Source organism: Pagrus major, chromosome 4 (assembly GCF_040436345.1).
Source record: "Pagrus major chromosome 4, Pma_NU_1.0".
Classification (NCBI taxonomy): domain Eukaryota; kingdom Metazoa; phylum Chordata; class Actinopteri; order Spariformes; family Sparidae; genus Pagrus; species Pagrus major.
The window spans coordinates 5,862,715-5,881,153 of record NC_133218.1 but is presented as its reverse complement, the minus strand read 5'-3'; the positions used below and the strand labels follow the sequence as shown (position 1 = coordinate 5,881,153).

Sequence of the window (18,439 nt, the reverse complement as noted above, 5' to 3'; positions counted from 1 at the left end):
CAGGAAAAACATTCCGATCACCCTGCTCATCGATCCAAGTCATGTATATGTATATTAATGTTGACGTGGCTTGAACACTAGGCTACCATTCCACACGGAGATGCCGGGGTCTGCGACCTGCAAGCCACTTCACAACGAGCGCTACAGAGCACACAATGACAGTATAGGTGACGTTCCCCCTGTTGTAAATGGTCAAATGTAATGATATCAGCCTGAAAATCACAGGACTTATCTATTGTGGGGAAAGAAGTCAGCAGTATGAATTTAAAAGGTGTGTGAGCCTGCTTTCATATCGAACAGAGGGGGAACAGTATCTGACAGTAATACTCCAAGCTGTCAGGATGTGCTTTACCTGCTATAATGGAGCTGGATTTAAGACAACTATGATACAACACCTGTCTTTCAGCCTGCTGTTTACAACAGTAATTACTCCCTGTTAGACACTCATGGTCCTGCTCCGCTCACAGTCCTGGTATGTTTGGCCCCTGGCAACAGCTTTCATCTATGAAATGATTGTGGTGGAGGACGGAGCATCTCTCACACATCTGTCCTCGCTGTGTACGTCTATACTGTACGTGGATGTGCATGTTTTCCACAACATAGCAAGGTGTCCTATAAAAGATCACAGTGCTTCCAGGAAAACACAGCTGCTGGCTGGAGTCTGTGTGGGGACGCTCTGCAACAAACATCTGCTTTTTGACTGTTGGAGGTTTTCACCCAACATATTCATCTTTAAACAGCTGCATGACAGGATGCGTTTGTTATGTTTCATATTACTGTAATAAGAAAAATGTTATTCAGTGCTTTATGTTGGTGGGAAGAGGACCAAAACAACACATATATGCATTAAAGGAACAGCTTACAGAAAAATGGAATTTCATTATAGAGAAGTTAGTTAAACTCAATAACTGTGTTTTAATGCTATTACATTTAAAGCAGTGGATAAAGCTCTTAATTGACTTATTTTTTGTGCCTCAGCAATCTAAATAGACAAACTTGCGACTGAACAAACTGAATAAACAAACTGACTTTAAAGGGCAACACAGTTTCATACTTTGTTTATGTGTGGCGGACCCTGCCACCTTTCTAGCTTCAAACAGTGTGCTGGGGACCTTATTTTCCTCTGAGAACAGCTTGTTTATTCAGTTATGGAAAAAATACATGCTGAGTTTGTGTCATTACCTCATTAATATTGTAAATATTAAATTTCTGAGTTTGAATTTCTTCTCCAAAACTACACAGTGCCCCTTTAAACAATTTAAAGCTCATAACGCCTCTATTCTTACATTCTTATGAACGTCTTCTTTCTCACTATTCATTTGTGTGTCTTCTTGCTACTATTATTGTTATTATACGCCTAAAGAAATCTAAATAACTTAATGGAAATAAACACACGTTAATCATCTTATGATATCTTACAATGGCCTTTAAAGCCTATTAAATAATGCTCAAGTTCCTTCATATGAAACAACACTGTACTTTTGCAATTTGAGCTTCAGTATGTTGCTCATGGATACCTCAATGTGCAGCCAGGGAATCGAACCAATGACCTTCCAATTACTCTATGACCCACTCTACCTCCTGAGCCACAGCCGCCCCAAGCATGTGCCTCTCCCTCATGCTGCCCCCTTTAACTCCCCTGTATGTGGCCTCACTGATCAGTCTGTTCATGCAGAAATCAGCCACCAACACCCTGACATGGACATTGTCTGACCGATGGGACTGTATGACCAGCGATGGGGAATAAACTGTTACATAACTGGTGACATACATTTATGAAGCACGACAAAGACTTTTTTTTGTGTCTCCTGATTGAAAAGAAACACACACAAAGATGTATTTTAACATTTAATAAATGATCTCAGTTTCAAGACCAACAATGAATAAAAAAATGTAAAACAATGTTTATTTTCTACACATATTTCTATATATTTCACATTTGTTGTAAAAAGAATTAAATTACAATGAAGTTATATGTAAGACTGAAGCGGAAAAATCTGCTATAATATGTTGTGCTAAAAAAAAAAACATTAAAACTTTTAAAAAGCCTTTCAGTTTTTCATTCCATGTTTTGATCGACAGAGCTGTGTGCTGCAGTTTTAATTTTCTGCTCTTGGATATGTTATCTCTTCCAGGACAGTTGGAAATGCCAAAATATTCTTTGCACAGGCCTTCATGTTTGTGCTTGAGTAACTAAACAGCAGTTGGATGATAGTGAGGTTGGATGTTTATCCTCTGCAGACTACAAGACTACAAGAAACAGCAAGGTTGTAAATTGATGTGTAAGTGCAAAGGAATGAAAGAAAAAGTTTGAAAACTGGCAATTTAGCTTGAAGTAAAACTGGAGGAGGTGGAGAGCACTGTTATCAAGTCCAGACTTAAAGGGACAGTTAACCCTTTAAAATCAAAATGACATCTCTTCCTCTTGTGGTACCTGTAGTGCTGTTTATCCATGTAGATTGTTTTTTCTGTGTGAGTTGCAGGGTTTTAAAGATGTCTACCTTCTCTTGAATATAATAGAACTAGATGACCTCACCTCATCTTGTGGTGCTCATAGGGCCAAAAGATACATTTGAAAACTTCATCAGCAATGTCTCTTTCCAGAAATCATAACCAGGTTACTCAAGGTTACTCAGTTTCATGCAGGAACTATTTTCTCTCTGTATCACCGTGCAGGAGGAAGCGTGCATCTGCTCATGATTGAGAAGCTTGTTTAAACATTAATTGCATCCTTATCAAACTTTTTAGATCAGTCTACTTTATTCTGTAATTCCGAAGTAATCAGTTTCCTGACTTTTTAAAGTAAAGTCAACTTTTAAAATATACAGCGTAGTGATTTGAACCCGAAACATGATATTTCTTCCTAAAACTAACCAAGTGGTATTCTTGCCAAAACCTAATGAAACTGCAACTGTTACGCTGCAACAGCCATGTTGTTTTGGAAACAGTAATAAGAGTTGTTTAGTACTGTATATTTTAAAAGTCGACTTTACTTTGAACAGTCAGGAAACCGATAACCTCAGAATTACCAAGTAAAGTAGACTATTAGAGTAAAGTATTACATGTTAACATTTACGAGCCAAAAAAACAATTTAAAAATTACTAGTCTAGTTTGCTTGGTAGTTTTGAGGCAATCGGTTTCCTCAATTTTTAAAAAAAAATAAAGTTACTTTGTTAGATTTTACAGTGTGGGAGCCATGACAATCGACCCTCTCGGTTGTTTAGGTATGAGGATGTGTTGATATCTTCAAAACCCAGCACCTCACACCAAAACAATCTAGAGGGATAACAGGTAAGAGGAAAAATGTGTATTTTTGATTTTAAGAGAACCTGGAAATCAAGGAGGAGTAAATAATTTAGATTAAAAGCAAATTTCTGCTAATTTTGTTTATATCTAAAACTGTTACAGTCCAAATCATGGGTGTTTCTTAGTTTGTGAGCGATGTCAAACAATTCTATTAACATGAACATAAAAAAGTCTCTATATTCAAAAAGTGCTACAAGTGTTAAAGTCCCAGCAGCCAACAGGATCTTTATCCAGAGAAACAAATGGTGCACAGAACAGACGGTTCTGTAGAAGATCCATTCCTCTGCTGCGATTGGAGGAGATGGAGCCACTGGATGAGGATGGAGCACTGTTAGATGGTGATTGATGAGTTTCTAGTCATCGCAGCCCAGCAGCTCCATGCGTAGAGTGATGCGCTCGTGCCACTCCCAGGGGACGACTCGGACGTACCGGGCGTAGAACGGAGGCTCGAACAGATTCTTCTTATGGGAGTTGTTGTCGATGTTACCTTGGAAAAGCTGCAGAGAAACAAGTTTACAGTTTAGCATGTTCGTTTTAAAGAGTGACCACTCTTTAAAAAACCGATGATAAGGAGGAAGGAAGGCAAAAATAACTTAGGCCTAAACAAGATGAACAATTTCATGATACCAAAACAACAAATGTCTTATTGACCATCTGTCATCAATCTGAATTGTGTGGACTTCTTACAGTCTAAAAAGTCTCAGCCCCAACCAGATGTTTAGACAACAGCTTCAGGCAGCATCATTAACATCCCACGAGCCTGTTAGCTCTGTGCTCAGTAAAAACATCAAAGCTTCTTATACAGTTTTATTGGATTATCTCAGAGAAAGAGGCTACGATGAGGAGAACAGGCTTTACATTCCTCCAGGAAGAACCCCAAATATCTCATCATAAAGGGAAAGAGAGAAACAGAAACAGAAGCTGACAATTTGTGTGACTTTTTGGACTTCTGTGGGCTGAAAGACTGACGATCGTGCAAAAAACTTCAGAAAAGTGGTAATAAATCATAAGAACTGGGCCAAGAGACACTACAGGCGAACAGTTTTCTGATATTTTATATTTAAATATGCAAATGAGGTATTCTCTAGTTGGAAATGCACTAATTTGCAAACATTTCCAAAACAGAAATCTGAACAATGGATAAAGCCCGGCTCAAATTTCTTGTTTTTTATTTTGTTGACATATTGGAATTAGAATAGGAAAACTGTCATCACATTTAATTCATGAAGTGTTTAAATGTATTTCTTGTACATGTATATATTGTCATAGTCATGTCATCGTACGTGTGTACAAATAAAACAAAATAAGAAATAAAATTTAAAAAACTAAAATTTTGGATATTTTCTTTTCATCACTCCATAAATCAGAAATATATGTTTTTAGGAATAAAGTGTTATATAAAATCTGGCTATGAATGATATATGAACAAACCCCTCTGTAAAAACCTTCAGAAAATAGATAAGAACAATACTGGAGACTTTGGTGTAAGTAAATCTTTCTGAAACTTGTTTTGAGAAAACTGCCTTTAAAGATATGTTTTGCCAAATTCCATACATTTTTGAACAAAAATGGTAAATAGGGTAAACGTTTAACTAACAGATATCACCATGAAATGTCCCCAGTTGATTACTTTATTAAGACAATTGAGTTTGTTGATGTTTGATGTTTATATGAATATGCAAATGAGGTGATCTCATTAAATATGCACACATTTGCATGAGTTAATAAACACCTAAATGTGTTTTTAGAAATATCCTTTCCACTCGTCTGAAAGAAGACATGTTATTATTTTATTTTTTTAATAACCAAAATCTCAAACTGACAAGTGCATTTTCACCTGTTGAAATGGGGCTAATTCACTAAGACCTACATATGCAGTGTACTGTTCTAGGTGATCACATATGTCTGACCTTATCATCGCCGGTGCTCTCCTCCTTCACGATACTCCACGACTCTCCATCGTTACTGTAGGCGACTTTAAACACCGACACAAACTGCACCACCCCGAAGTCTTTGGCCCCCTGAGTGATGATGCCTGTGAGGCGCTTTGTCTTCTCTAGATCGACCTGGAGAACAAACAAAGACAAAACAGTTATACTCTGCAACATCTGCACATTCAACACATTTTTTCTTTTTTTTACCATTAATGACACTTTGAGGTTTCTCTCACCTGGATCCACTCTGAGCGGTTGCTGTGTGCAGGAGACCAGGCGTTTGTCTTCCCCTGCTTGTCCAGTCGGGCAAACTGAGGGTGCCAGGTGAAAGTGTCGATGCCCCACGTGCGGAAAGAGCTGGAGGCCGAGAGCTGGCCGTCTGAGACGAGGCGAGACTTCATCCCCAGAGGCTCTGAGCAACCTGCCGCGTTTGAATAAACTGTGAATTGAAAGTAGACGGAAGGACGGAGGGAGGGGACGCCAAAGCGACAGGAAGAGGAAGAGAGGAGAGAAAATGAAGACACCCAAAGAAAAGACAAATTAACCTCACCAATTCCAAGAAAATTTCTATAATTCAGAGGAAAGTGACTGATTGAAATCATTTTACACCCACCAATGACCAAGAGGAACAGAAAAAGGTGCACAGAGTAGAAGAAAGCATGCAATAAGGTGCATAGAGCTACAGATGCAGTGTGTATACATTCACCATGTTTCTCTGTTGATGTCTTAAGTGTTATATTCAAAGAAGACAAAGGACAAAAGGATGACGCTGAGGAAAACCACGAATGTGTATTTCTGTCTCTGTGTTTGCCTTGGATTGCTGTTTTATTGTTACATAGTGAGGTCTACCCACAGAATCCTGTTTATACTATACATTTTCCATCTAACCACGGCTGGATTGAGGCCATGTTATGTAGTTTCAATAAACACTTTGACTGTCATTGTGCTCGTCAGGGCAACCACAGCAAGAAACAAACACAGTAAAACAAGGGACAGAGGGAAAGCCAGTCTTCAGGGGAAAGTTCACAGAGGCTACAACTCCATATCAAATGTGCTTTTCCAGCCAGCATTATTATCTGCCAAGTCCCTGAACTTGACGTGCTGCATGTTTTCTGTGTGTTTTACCATTGAGTTCACAGCCCACCAGCTCCATGCGCAGCGTGCAGGCCCTGCGGCAAATCACAGGGATGATTCGGATGTACTGGGCGACGATGGGAGGGTCAAAGAGGTTCGTCTTTGTGCTGTCGTTATCTGTGTTGCCCATGAAAACCTGCAGCACAGAGACATGATGGGTTAAGACAAGTAAGCTGAAGAAGGGATGCTTTCTGTGGAATCTGCTGTTTAAGATTATGCAAAAACAGCTGGAACTGTGAGCACTAAACCTTTATTTAATGTAGTGTGTGCATTATGCTCTGTTTAAAAAAAAAGAAAAATGGGGTAATTTATAAAGACTTAATTACTAGTGATTTTTACGGTTTTATTTTGGACAATAAAGGTTAGTGTTAAACTGTAAAATATCCTGTCATTGTTCTATATCTGTGTTATCTTTGTGTTTTATGTGTTTTCTGGGTTTTTGTTGTGTCTTTGCTCTGTGACCCTTCTGTTTTCTTCTGCTCCTCCCCAGTCTGCTTTCCCTCCACACCTGCACTGCATCTCCTCTGTTAGCCCAGCCCTGTTCCTAGTGTTTTTCCACTCATTACCCTAACCTGTGTTTCTCTGCCTCTCCCCACCTGCACCTCATCTCCTCCGTTAGTTAGTTTGAATTTAAGTCCAGTTTTAAAATTCAGCCTTTGTTGAGGCATTGGTTGTGTTTCCCTGATCCTGCCGTATTCCTGCAAAAAAAATTCCTAATCCACTGATATTCCTGCCTGCCGTAACGTGCATTTGGGTCCAGTTTATCTGCTCCAGCATGACAAGGTCATTACAAGAAATGCCTATCAATACCAATGTGACAGTCAAAAGTCGATCGAAAGTGCTTGTTTTTGTCACTGACAGGCTGAGGTTGTTATTCCCAGTGTCTGACAACATTATGGCAACGATTCCTACAGAGAGACCTTTTTGATAAATAATGAGATCCAACAACCTCAGCTTGTCAGTGACTAAATCAACCGTCAAAGTGGAGGTAACTTTGACAGTTGCAGTTGCCCCAAAGGTTTACATTGCAGCCATTACAGCTGTGTCGCGGCTGCCAGCTAAGACGATCTACTGCACCGATTCCAAATTCTAGAAATACCAGAAGTCCCCTTTAATATAACCTTTATGTGAAAGAAGTTGTTTCATAAATTTGTATGATTGAATTTGTGCACTCTTTGAAAAGAGAGTGTAATGAAGGCTAAATGACTTTAAAAACAGTTATTTTTTATAATAAAGATTTCTTTGGTTCCCTGGCACAAAAAGGGGAATTTAAAACAAAGAATAACTAAAAACATCAGTATCTGCATCAGCTCTCATTGTTATTTTAAACATCAGTATCGGCCAACAATTTCACAACTGATGAATCCCTAATTAAATTCAAGTGAAGTCGTCTAACCTTGTCCCTACGTTGGCCCTCCACTCTGTAGGTCGTGTAAGAGTTTCCATCGAAGCTGCTCGCCACCTTGAAGGCCTTGATGTACTCAGCTGTGCCCATTCGACTGGCGCCCTGAGTGATGATGCCTGTCAGACGCATCTTCTTCTGCATGTTAATCTGTTGTTAACAGGTCAAGTGTTAATCACAGCCCTCGCCGGTCAGCCTCGTTATTTTAAAGTGGTCCTTTCTCTCACCTCGATCCAGGGGTTCCTGTCGTGGGCTGCTGACGTCCAGGCGTTGACGATGCCCTGGTTGTTGAGTCGAGCCAACTCAGGGCCCCAACGCTGAAGTCCCAGAACGCCGTAGTGTACAGAGGACGCTGAGATCTGTGACTCCACGATCGCTCCTCCCTCCATCCCCAGCAGAGAAATGCAACCTGGGACACAGAAATTTAAATATTATATAGCCTTAAACAAGTGATTACATTAACTCCTGTATTTATTTTGGAGTTGCTAAATATATTTTTACCTCTCCAAACTTTTAATCGCTTGATTACAGAGCAAATTTCTTGTTAAGTGGCCACTGAAAACCAAAGTGTTATGTTTACCTGTGGTGGTAAAAAACTTGTTTCGGCACTTTATTTTCCACCAGTAAAATACTTGCTCAGGATATTACACCACTTTTTATTATAGTATTCATTAGATTTAACACACAGATAGTAGTTTGTCATTTTGCCAATTTAATTGCTTTGATATAAAAATCAAGGAAATTAAATGAAATGGTAGTTGGTGTACATACGTAGCTGGCACTGCTTTCCAACATACGGTGAGGGACACTGGCAGGTGTAATCTCCATCAAGATCTCGACATATCCCTCCATTGTTACAGGGCTGGTTGGCACAATCATTCACATCTGGAAAAGACAAGAATTTACTTTATTTTTCTCTACTCTTCAAACTAATGTCACCAAGTGGAATATTCTTCAAAACACAATCATACAAAAAAAGGATGATTGTTAGAGATGTAGTGCACACCTGCTGCCCAGAAACATCTCAGAGAGAGCAGACAGGGGTTGAGGCAGGTGCAGGGACACAAAAGCCTCAGTGTATAGTTTCCCTTAAATTCAACATGATGACAGAAATGTTCCTGAAGGCAACACTGACGAGACAGGACGCTCAGTTTAAAGGTCACAGCAGGTTAGGGGTTGATAGGCAGCGACTGATAATTGTATTTCATGCACACTCAGGAGATTTAATGAGGTTATATCCATGTTGTGTCACCATCAATCAGCCCACAAACTAACTCTGTGTATTGTAGGAACCAGATAAGCAAAATGGATCTCTGATTATCCCCAAAGATCAAATGTACAAACTGGACCCTTTAAAATAAACCTTATTTATTTCTCCTCTCCTTTCACGTCTCACTCTCTCTCGACTGTCAGTGCCTCACATAGCTCGTCAACCCCTTAAAATCATTGGATCGTTGCTCACTTATGTTTAATGATCAACACATATCTGTATTTTTGTTGTCAAAATCTGTATACAATGTGATAATCTTTTGACACTCTTTGTGCTGATGGTCTTTGTGAGACTTTCCCAGGTCACAAAGAAGACTTTGTATGCTCAGTTGTCCTCTTCTTCACAGATGTTCCTACTTGTATCAGATATTTTGTCACTGCAATCTGAATATTCTGTGATTTTCTTGGTCTGATCTGTACATGCAACATCTATTGAATGTCAGTCCCTCCTGGGAGAGGAATCCCTCCTCATACCTGAGGTTATTTCATTTCCTTTCATTTTTCGGTCCCTAATTAGTCAATACATGTCACATCTGAGGTTTTTGTTCCGTCTACTAAGGATCTTGTTTTACTCCACAGTAACCATGGCAACAAAACAAGTCTGTAGTCACTTCCTGTATCCTCTCTCCACACTATTAGTATAGTGTGATGCTTCCTACTCTCCACAAGGTGGCATACTTGCACAGCATGTCCAGATGGTTTATTTAGAGCAGTGGAAAAAAACATGCAGAGCAGCAAGTTTTACTTCAGCATATGTTTATCTTAAAAAATGACCTAAATATTTTCAGACTGATGCTAAACCAGATGTTAAGACAATCAAACAACATGACAGCCCTTACTATCAATACTATTTCTACATACAGCTGGATTCTTGAGTCCTGGAGGCACACCAGGTAACAAACTAGCTGATGAAACAGAAAAAACGGCAGTGGAGGAGGACCCGTATCATGATCCCCTGGTAATGATAGTCTTTATATATATACATTATGATCATGTTCAAAAACAGTATTTCTGTCTGTAAATTGTTGGTTTTGACTGGCTCTTAATGTATGTTTATGATGTTTCCCTCAACATATACACTGAGACAGTCCTCACTGCAGTAACATCAGGCAGAGTGCAGCAGCACTCACTGTTTCTTTCTCTGAGCAGATCCACTCCAAACCCACGGCAAAACAGTGATAACATGAGTAAGTATTAATTCACATGTTTATTACACTGAAGTGATTCCACTGAATGATGATAAATGAAATGTAGTGTTTGTCCAGCTTTGTTTTACCTGTCTCTCTACTCTGGAAAGCTCTCTCAGACATGTGAACTGAGACAGATGACAGGTTGACGTAATGCCACATGGATCTGTTTAATTCTTGTTCCCATTAACACTAAGAGGATTGCTCACAACTTAGAAACAAATGCCTGTATGTCTGTGACAACACTGGCACGGCGCAGCTAATAACACTAAGAAACAGGTGATCCTACTTGGAGGAACACCAAAAATAGCCTTATGGGTTTTTCTCTAGGATTATTTTTAACATGTTTTGACGTGACATTCATTCTAACTGTCAATCAATGAAATTTGGTCTCCAGAATAACTATCATTCTGACTTGCTTATTTCTTCCCTCATTGCTTTCTTGCTCTTGTTTACCTGCAGATGAAATGAAGCAACTGATTATTTCTTGTAAAGCAACCTCACCTTGTTTACCAACTACAATCATATAATTAATTTCAAGTATGAATTTAATTTATGTCTATGCCTTGTCTATGACTTTTTTGCTCCACTCATCATTCTGCAGTAAATACTGAATGCACAGTGTAATGGCTGTAGAAATGACACCATCCACTGACAGACTGGTTCCCTATGAAACCTCTCCTCAACTGTGATATCTGGCCGGGCTGGATTTTTCTTCTGATACTTTGACTTAAGTACAAGATCTGAGTGTTTCCACCTCTGGCTGGATCATACTGGATAAAAAATGGGACAGGTTTAACCTCATTCCAGCACCTCGACACCAGCCCGGCCTGTGACGTCTGATTGACTCAAAATTAGAAACTGTTTGGGAGTCAACGACCAGACTGTACAAACACTACAATTGGTGGTCAGGCTGTGGGCTTCGGGGCGAACTGCTCATTCACAAAAAATTCCTCTTCAGTGACGGCATGAGTCAAAGTCCTGGCAGCTTAAGTTATATTTTCTCTACTTATAACTATGATAATATAATAAATCTGCTCTCAACAGTCATAAAACTCCAAATTATAGCTGTCAGTAGTTTTTGACAATGACATTCTCACTTGTAGAAAATAATCCTCTATTTCCTTGCACTAATAAGCCCAAACTACTGCAACAATCATAAGCTAACTTGGTCATTATTTTAAGAGGATATGTAGAAATTCACTATTATCAAATTCTTCACCTGATTTGCTTCAAGCTTTGAGCACAAGCAGACGCAGTGTTGAACCTGTGATGAAGGCGTCTGCATGCTAAGAGACTTGGAGTGGCCTTTTACTAATTAGCCAAACAGAATGACCGCAGAGCTCGCTGAATGAGATCCTTTCATGAAACTGCTGAGCGGACTACACGTCTCTTTCACCAATGACGCTATGACAGGGTGGAAAAACCTCATGTGTTCACACTTAGAGAGAAAATCTGCTGCAAGTTGAGACAACTGCTACTTGTATTACGCTACCAAGAGACTTGTTCAGGCAAAATCTCACTTGACGTTCTCCCATTTGATGACTTTTTTCTTGTTCTAGGATCCACAAGTATTCTTATTGTATCTAGACATAAAATCCTTCATGTCAACACTTCTGGTTAATTAAAAGCTTTCTAAATTCATTGAATAAATAGCAAGATATCTCCTGGGAAACTGACAAAACAATAAAATGTGCGTGCTCCACTTAGAATGAAATTCACAGATATTTATGGAGAATGTAAATGTGTAATTATATAAGTGCACAGGTCAAGAACAGCAGCTCAGACAATAACATCACATCCAGAGGTAACCTACTGGTCTGGCAGTGCACTCCCTCAAAGCCCGGCTGGCACTTGCAGACGTACTCATTGAAAACGTCTCCTCGTCTGGTTGGAGCGATGATCTCGCATGAGCCATCATTCTTACAGGGGTTAGGACTGCACGGTCCTGAGAGAAGGAAGAAGAACACATTTCAACATAGCTTAAAGGATAAGTGTGTTCAATGTGTAAATAACATCTTTTCAAACCAATTTGGGATCTCAGGGCTTCCGGTGACTTGATTTACAGTGGATGAGCCCATTCATATCTTCTTTCAGTTGTCTTTTAACGTTTTGAAACAAGTCCCCATCTACTTCAGCAGACTGGTCCTACGCTGTTTTGCTACAAAACTTCACCTGACTTTCCATCAGCATGAGGGTGAGTAGATAATAACTGAATTTTCATTTTTGGGTGAACTGCTCCTTTAAGCTAACAACTGCTGCACAAAAGAGCTTTAAAATATAAAGTGAAAAGTAAAAAACACAATGAAAAAACACATCAATGAAAACAGTAAACAACAAGGGACAAAATATAAAGTTAAAGAGACGACAACAGATTAAAAGATTAGCGGGGCAGAAGGCCAGTGAGTCAAAAAGAGTCTTAAAAACAAAGATGGAGGGAGCACATCTAGTGTCTAACGGCAACTCATTTCACAAATGTGGAGCAGCAACTGCAAATCATCTTTCAGTTTTAGTTGTGACTGTGAGACACATAAGAGATTCGCTGTTGGACCTAAAAGACCTGCGAGCTGAGTGCCAGTGAATAAGGTCTGTGATGTCAGATGAGGCCTGACCATTAAGAGTCTTAAAATGAATCAGCAAGGTCTTAAAGTGAATTCTAAAATAAACAGGTAACTAATGAAGAGAGGCCCTGACTCAGCTGATGTGCTCACGCTTTTTAGAGCCAGTCAACATCCATGCAGCTGCATTTTGGACCAACTACAGATGAAGGTCTACATAAAGGGAGAAGCAATAGGCCAATTATGTTGTAATGAAGGCATAATTACTTTTTCATACCATGAGAACGACAGCACTGGCTTGAGTTTGGAAATTGTTCTTAACCAATGTTTATCAAGACAGAGCTCAGAATCAAAGATATTATTTGCATGTGACTTCACATAGCTCTGAGGTGACCTAGAGGGAAAGATCTTTGTTAAGGTGTGTGATTTAACCGTGCTTTTTCTCTTTGCTGTACCTGTCTCTGTCAGGTTGCAGGTGTCTCCTCCGAAGCCATCTGCACAGATACAGATGAATGGATCGTCACCTACCCCCGTCACACATGTTGCTCCATTATGGCAAAGATTCACCTTACAGAAGTCACCTGAGGAAATGAGAATAAGAAAAAGAGTTAGTATGAAATCACTTTAATAAATATTTTAGTGGCCATTTGCCAAGAAAAGAGCCACTACCACATTATAGACATGTAATGCACAAAGGCAAAAGAAGTCTGCTGTCCATGCAAAGTTTATATTTTTGAAGGTTTGGGCACTCCCCAGTTTAGATTCAGGGATGGGAAAAGGGATCTAGCATGCTTTCTCTTTGTTGCAGGAGTGTCTGGCCTGAATGTCTGTAACAACAGAGCTGCTGCAGGCCCAAAGTGCTGAGTCACAGATCCTGGCTGGATCAGGGAAATAATGGCAGAGACGTCCAGAGGGAGCGGCAGGGCACAGTTATGAGTCACAGTAGAGTAGTCAAAATCACCAAACCTCAACCTCGTAATCTTTGTGTTTTTTAAATTTTTTTCTAACCAGCCCGTAGACTCATCAGCTGCCACGTCAGAGTCACTGTTCAAACCCTGAACAGCCCCAGGTGGAACTACAGGAGTTTATTGGTGAGTTGGTGTTGGTGAAAACTGCTGTACCATCACAATTACCAGGCATAGAAATGTGAAATTCAGTGTGTGAAGTTGATCATTTTGCTGATTTTGTCACTGTATACAAACTGTTTCATACTAGAACACATGTGACAGTCTAATCTCTGAGAACTGGGCAGACTGGATTTGCTAAACAGGCAATATGTTTCAGCAATGAGAGCAGATCCGAACACAAGCACTGTGACAAAGTAATTAACCAGAGGGAACAATTTATACAGTAAGAAGTGTGAGTTATGATACAGTTTCACATGGTTTAATGAAACATGTGGTTTTGCACTGTGAACAAATGCTGGAATCTAATCATCAGATCAATCTAATCATTTAGAGTAGAAGTAGTATTGCTTCACGCTCCATATTTAAAGGAAAAGTTCACCAAAACATTTCTGGAGCTTCACAGTAAAACAGCTTTCTTCCAGCATTCTTCTAAACAGCTGAAGTAGCTGGGGACTTGTTTTAAAACATAAAAAACAACTTAAACATAAAATGGATTCATACAGAAACATAAAAAAAAAGAAACATAAAATGGATTCATACAGCTCATCCAGTGCAGTCCCAGTGTCCGGAAGCCATGAGATCCCAAATTGATTTGAAAAGATGTTATTTACACTCTTTTTCAAGCCGAAAACTTCACTGTAGCTGCTAAGCTAAAAACATGAGCATGCATGCCTGAAGTGGGTGCACAAGCTCGATCATACGTTGATAATGTAAATAACGTCTTTTCAAATCAATTTGGGATCTCTGGGCTTCCACAGACTTGGATTATGCCGGATTATGGAGACATTTTATGTTGTTTTTCTGTTGTTATTTTTAAATTTAAAAAAAAGTCCCCATCTACTTCAGTTGTTTAGGAGAATGCTGCAACCCTGTTTTGCTGTGAAGCTCCAGAAATGTTTTGTGGATGATGAAACTTCACCTGACTTTCCATCAACAAGAGGGAGAGTACATAATAGCTATATTTTCATTTTTGTATAAACTCAGCCTTTAAGCCTGTTTAAATATATGTGGCATGAAAACACGTCGTGAGAACAGTGAATTTCTTATCCCATAGATACTGAAGATAATACGTAAATAACAACAAACAAACATTTTTATTTAGCCAACACTGACAAAAGGACATGTCTACGTGCTGGATTAAGAGCTTGCAGGATTAGCCGGGTTGCACAGATGCATGCAGCTCTTTCAGGAATGAGCAGTTACACAACATGACAGTGCAGCAGCTCACAGGTGGCTCAGGACACACGCAAACCTGACTGACAGGTGGGTGATAAGCAAAGCAACAGGCCGCGGATGTACACAAACATCACGGCCACTTAGAGCACAGACAGTCTGGGAGTCTCCCTGTTTGAGTTTTAAGTGCTCCTGGTTGGCAGCACAACCCCAGGTTGAACTAAAGGTAAGGCTGAGGACAGCTGGTTCATGTTGACACCAGGAGAGAGCACATATGGTGTTATTTTACTCTCCATCTGCAAACCAGAAGGGTTTCCATGGGGACATTAAGACATTAAAATGTAGGGACAAATAAAATGTGTACAAATAAGTGCTGGTAGAAATGATACAAGACTATATATGGTCTTAGATTTAGGATATTGTTATTTCGTGATATGACATAAGTGTTTTCTTTTCCTGGTTTTAAAGGTGCATTATTTCGTCATTTCCCAGATTGTTCTTCTTGTTCTAATACTGGTCTTTACACACTTAGTCATTATATCCACATTACTGATGATTATTTATCAAAATACTGTGTAAGTACCAAGAGTCATCCTTTTTGTTTTGTTTTTTATCCTGTTTTATTATAATGAGTAAAAAAATAACGGTACGAAAAATCGAATCACTGTTTTTGTAAATTATGACAATTTCATTAAAAATAAAGTTATGCCTCTGTTAACTAGAAATCACCTGACTTTCTTCAAGAAATGTGTATTTGTAGATTAGACCTACATTTACAAGGCCATTGTGTGAAATGTTAATGTATCAAAACATTATACATTACTTAGAAATCATTACCTAATCATCACATACTGCATTTTAACAGCTTATTTCTGTAGAAATTAAGGTATGATTTTAAGATAAGACAAGATCAGATAAAATAAACTAGACCTTCATTAATCCCAAAGGAAGTTGTTGTGCCAGAGATTGCTCCAAAAAATGTACAGCACAACAGAAAACCAGTAACACCCAGTAACAACCCAGGGTCGGGGTGACACACTGGGCCCAGTTTAAGACCATAAAGAATATTAAACAATGGTGAAATACACAAAATATAAAGTGTTGATAAAGGAGTTAAATGCAAAAACAAGTGCCTAATACAATGACAATAGAAGTAAGACAAGCTAAGTACTAGAGTAAACTAAAAATGAACTAAAATAATCATAATAATAACATATTGCTAAATGGTTAAATGTTTCACACCTTAAATTTAAATGTACACATCAGAAAAATCTGTGATCAAGACAATATAACACTGTTAATTTTAGGGTGACTACTTGCTTGTGAAATTACTGCATTTTCCCATGAATTTGACCAACTTTTGTATTTTTACAGTAAAATGTTGTGTTTTCTTCATGAAATATACCCCTGTACAGTTAAGCACTGTTTCTTGATTTAGGGTAAATCAATGTATCTACTGCAGTAGCATAATACTTTGGTTTTTATGGTATTTTACCGTTGCTATTAGACTTTTTATATATATATATCACAGATCGTAATTTAGTCAAAAATAATTGAGATATTTGATTTTGTTGCCCAGCATGAGCATTTATGAAGTACTTACGAGGAGATTCAAAATATCAAGATATATATTTTATAGCCTCAAAATATTGCAATTTTGTTTTACGGCCATATCCAGCTCAAGTACAAATCCATTATTTACAGGGAAACCACCTGTAGATGCATCATCATCACATTGCACAAACTGTAATGTACTGTGGGTGGTGCACACAAGACAAAAACATACACCAGAACTGCTCATGAGTGACAATTCTTTTACAAACCTGCCTCTTATCCTACAATATAATCACTGAGTCCAACAGAACAGTTTAATAACAGAGTCTCACGTGTAATAACAGAGCAGTCTCACATTTAAACACTCATTCTACCTGACAATGATAAGATGCATCCTGGGATGAAGGACATACAAATTACACATCAACTGCTGTCAGGAAAAAGTGCTTTATCTCATGACTGATCGCTGATATTGAAGGTTATTTGGTGATGATAAATGAGAATATGTTGATAATTATGTTAAAGCAGCACTACAACTTAAGACATTTGGCAAGTATAGTAACTGTGGCTGTTAAATGACCACTCTGTTGCACATCTCCCCTGTTTGTCATTCATTAAAGCGCACACTTTCCACCAGGAGACACACAGCAGGAAAACAAAACTGGATCGCCATGAGTCAGTAAAAGGAAAATGAAAAAAAGACTAGGTGGCACAGCTCAGTGCCAAAGTCTCCTGGTGGATTATGTGGAAAAGTGAATGAAGTCTGGTGTTGGAAGAAGTAGAAACCTGTGAGATATTAACTGAACATAAACAAACAAACAAGAGGAGTTGAGTAGTGAATGCGAGTAATCAGATTAGTCTGAAAAACACTTACCTCTGACTGAAGTCAGGCACAGCAGAAGAGTAAATGTAGCTACAGCCGCTGTTATTACATTTCCCGGACGTTTCATATTTGTTTCCTCTCTGTCTGTCTGTCTGTTTGTTTGTCTGTTTGTCTGTTTGTTTGTTTGTCCCGCAGGGTTGTTTGTCCGGAGCGACGCCGCGCCGCTAAACTTCCAACCGGTGCTGCCTTAAAGTGCTGTCGGAAATATCAGAATTCTGACTGGGGTGGAAAGAAACGCCGAAGTGTTAAATGAGCCACCGGGATTTTTCGATAATACCCGAGTTAACGACGTGTGACGTCAGATGGGCGGGGAGCTCGGAGCCATGTCGGTAAACAGATAGAGACAGTAATATAAGGAACTTTCCCTAGCAGTTTAATTCATGATTATCTTGTTGTTTGACATTTGAAACTTTCTGTATTTTTGCTTATTGGTTCATTTAGAGGTGTCTTGCATTTTTCTTTTTGCCATTCTTACACCTTGAAACAACAGCGAAAATTTCAATATTAGCCAACTTTCTTTGTTAATATATATTTTAATTGAAGACTAGACCTATATATTTTACTATGGGCTAATATCAACCTAAGTGAACACGTAAACTTGAATATTCTAATCCTGTCACTTCGAGATCTCTGGTATCTGTTTATCTAAAATGAAAAGTCACTGCAATCCATGAAACGGTCTAATTCCTGATAGTAATGCACGATTAATAATTTGTTTTATAAATAACCTGTTTTATGATGAGCATGTGAAGGCACCACCGACCCCGCACTGACAGGGTAGGCGGGGTTGTGAATGGCCTCTCGGATTATTGACAGGATATTTTGGGATTATTGACAGGATATTTTGGGATTATTGACAGGATATTTTGGGATTATTGACAGGATATTTTGGGCAGCACGTGTTGCGTTTT

The 18,439-nt window shown here is 38.9% G+C and overlaps 1 protein-coding gene across 2 annotated transcripts; it reads right to left on the bottom strand.

Annotated features, from left to right (window-relative positions):
- Positions 1-1,835: 1,835 nt before the first annotated feature.
- On the bottom strand, positions 1,836-17,704 carry LOC140994987 (lactadherin-like). Of its 2 annotated transcripts, none has more exons than XM_073464860.1 (10): positions 17,520-17,703; positions 13,247-13,372; positions 12,050-12,181; positions 8,549-8,662; positions 8,005-8,186; positions 7,772-7,927; positions 6,367-6,511; positions 5,478-5,662; positions 5,218-5,373; positions 1,836-3,804 (listed from the first exon to the last, which is right to left on the bottom strand). In XM_073464860.1, the coding sequence occupies exons 1-10, from the start codon at positions 17,593-17,595 to the stop codon at positions 3,661-3,663; spliced, it is 1,416 nt and encodes a 471-aa protein (XP_073320961.1). In that variant the 5' UTR covers positions 17,596-17,703; the 3' UTR covers positions 1,836-3,660. The 2 variants fall into 2 exon arrangements, with proteins under 2 accessions (XP_073320961.1, XP_073320962.1); XM_073464861.1 differs by having other exon boundaries at positions 3,570-3,804; positions 5,478-5,680; positions 17,520-17,704.
- Between the last annotated feature and the right edge of the window lie 735 nt (positions 17,705-18,439).

Bases quoted from the DNA above. Each gene is read 5' to 3' on its own strand.
- LOC140994987 (XM_073464861.1), bottom strand. From the start codon at position 17,595: ATGAAACGTCCGGGAAATGTAATAACAGCGGCTGTAGCTACATTTACT. The intron at 8,663-12,049 runs GTAGGTTACCTC...TGTCTTTTCCAG, and splicing joins GGGAGTGCACTGCCAGACCA to ATGTGAATGATTGTGCCAAC. The intron at 7,928-8,004 runs GTGAGAGAAAGG...TGTTAACAACAG, and splicing joins ACAGGAACCCCTGGATCGAG to ATTAACATGCAGAAGAAGAT.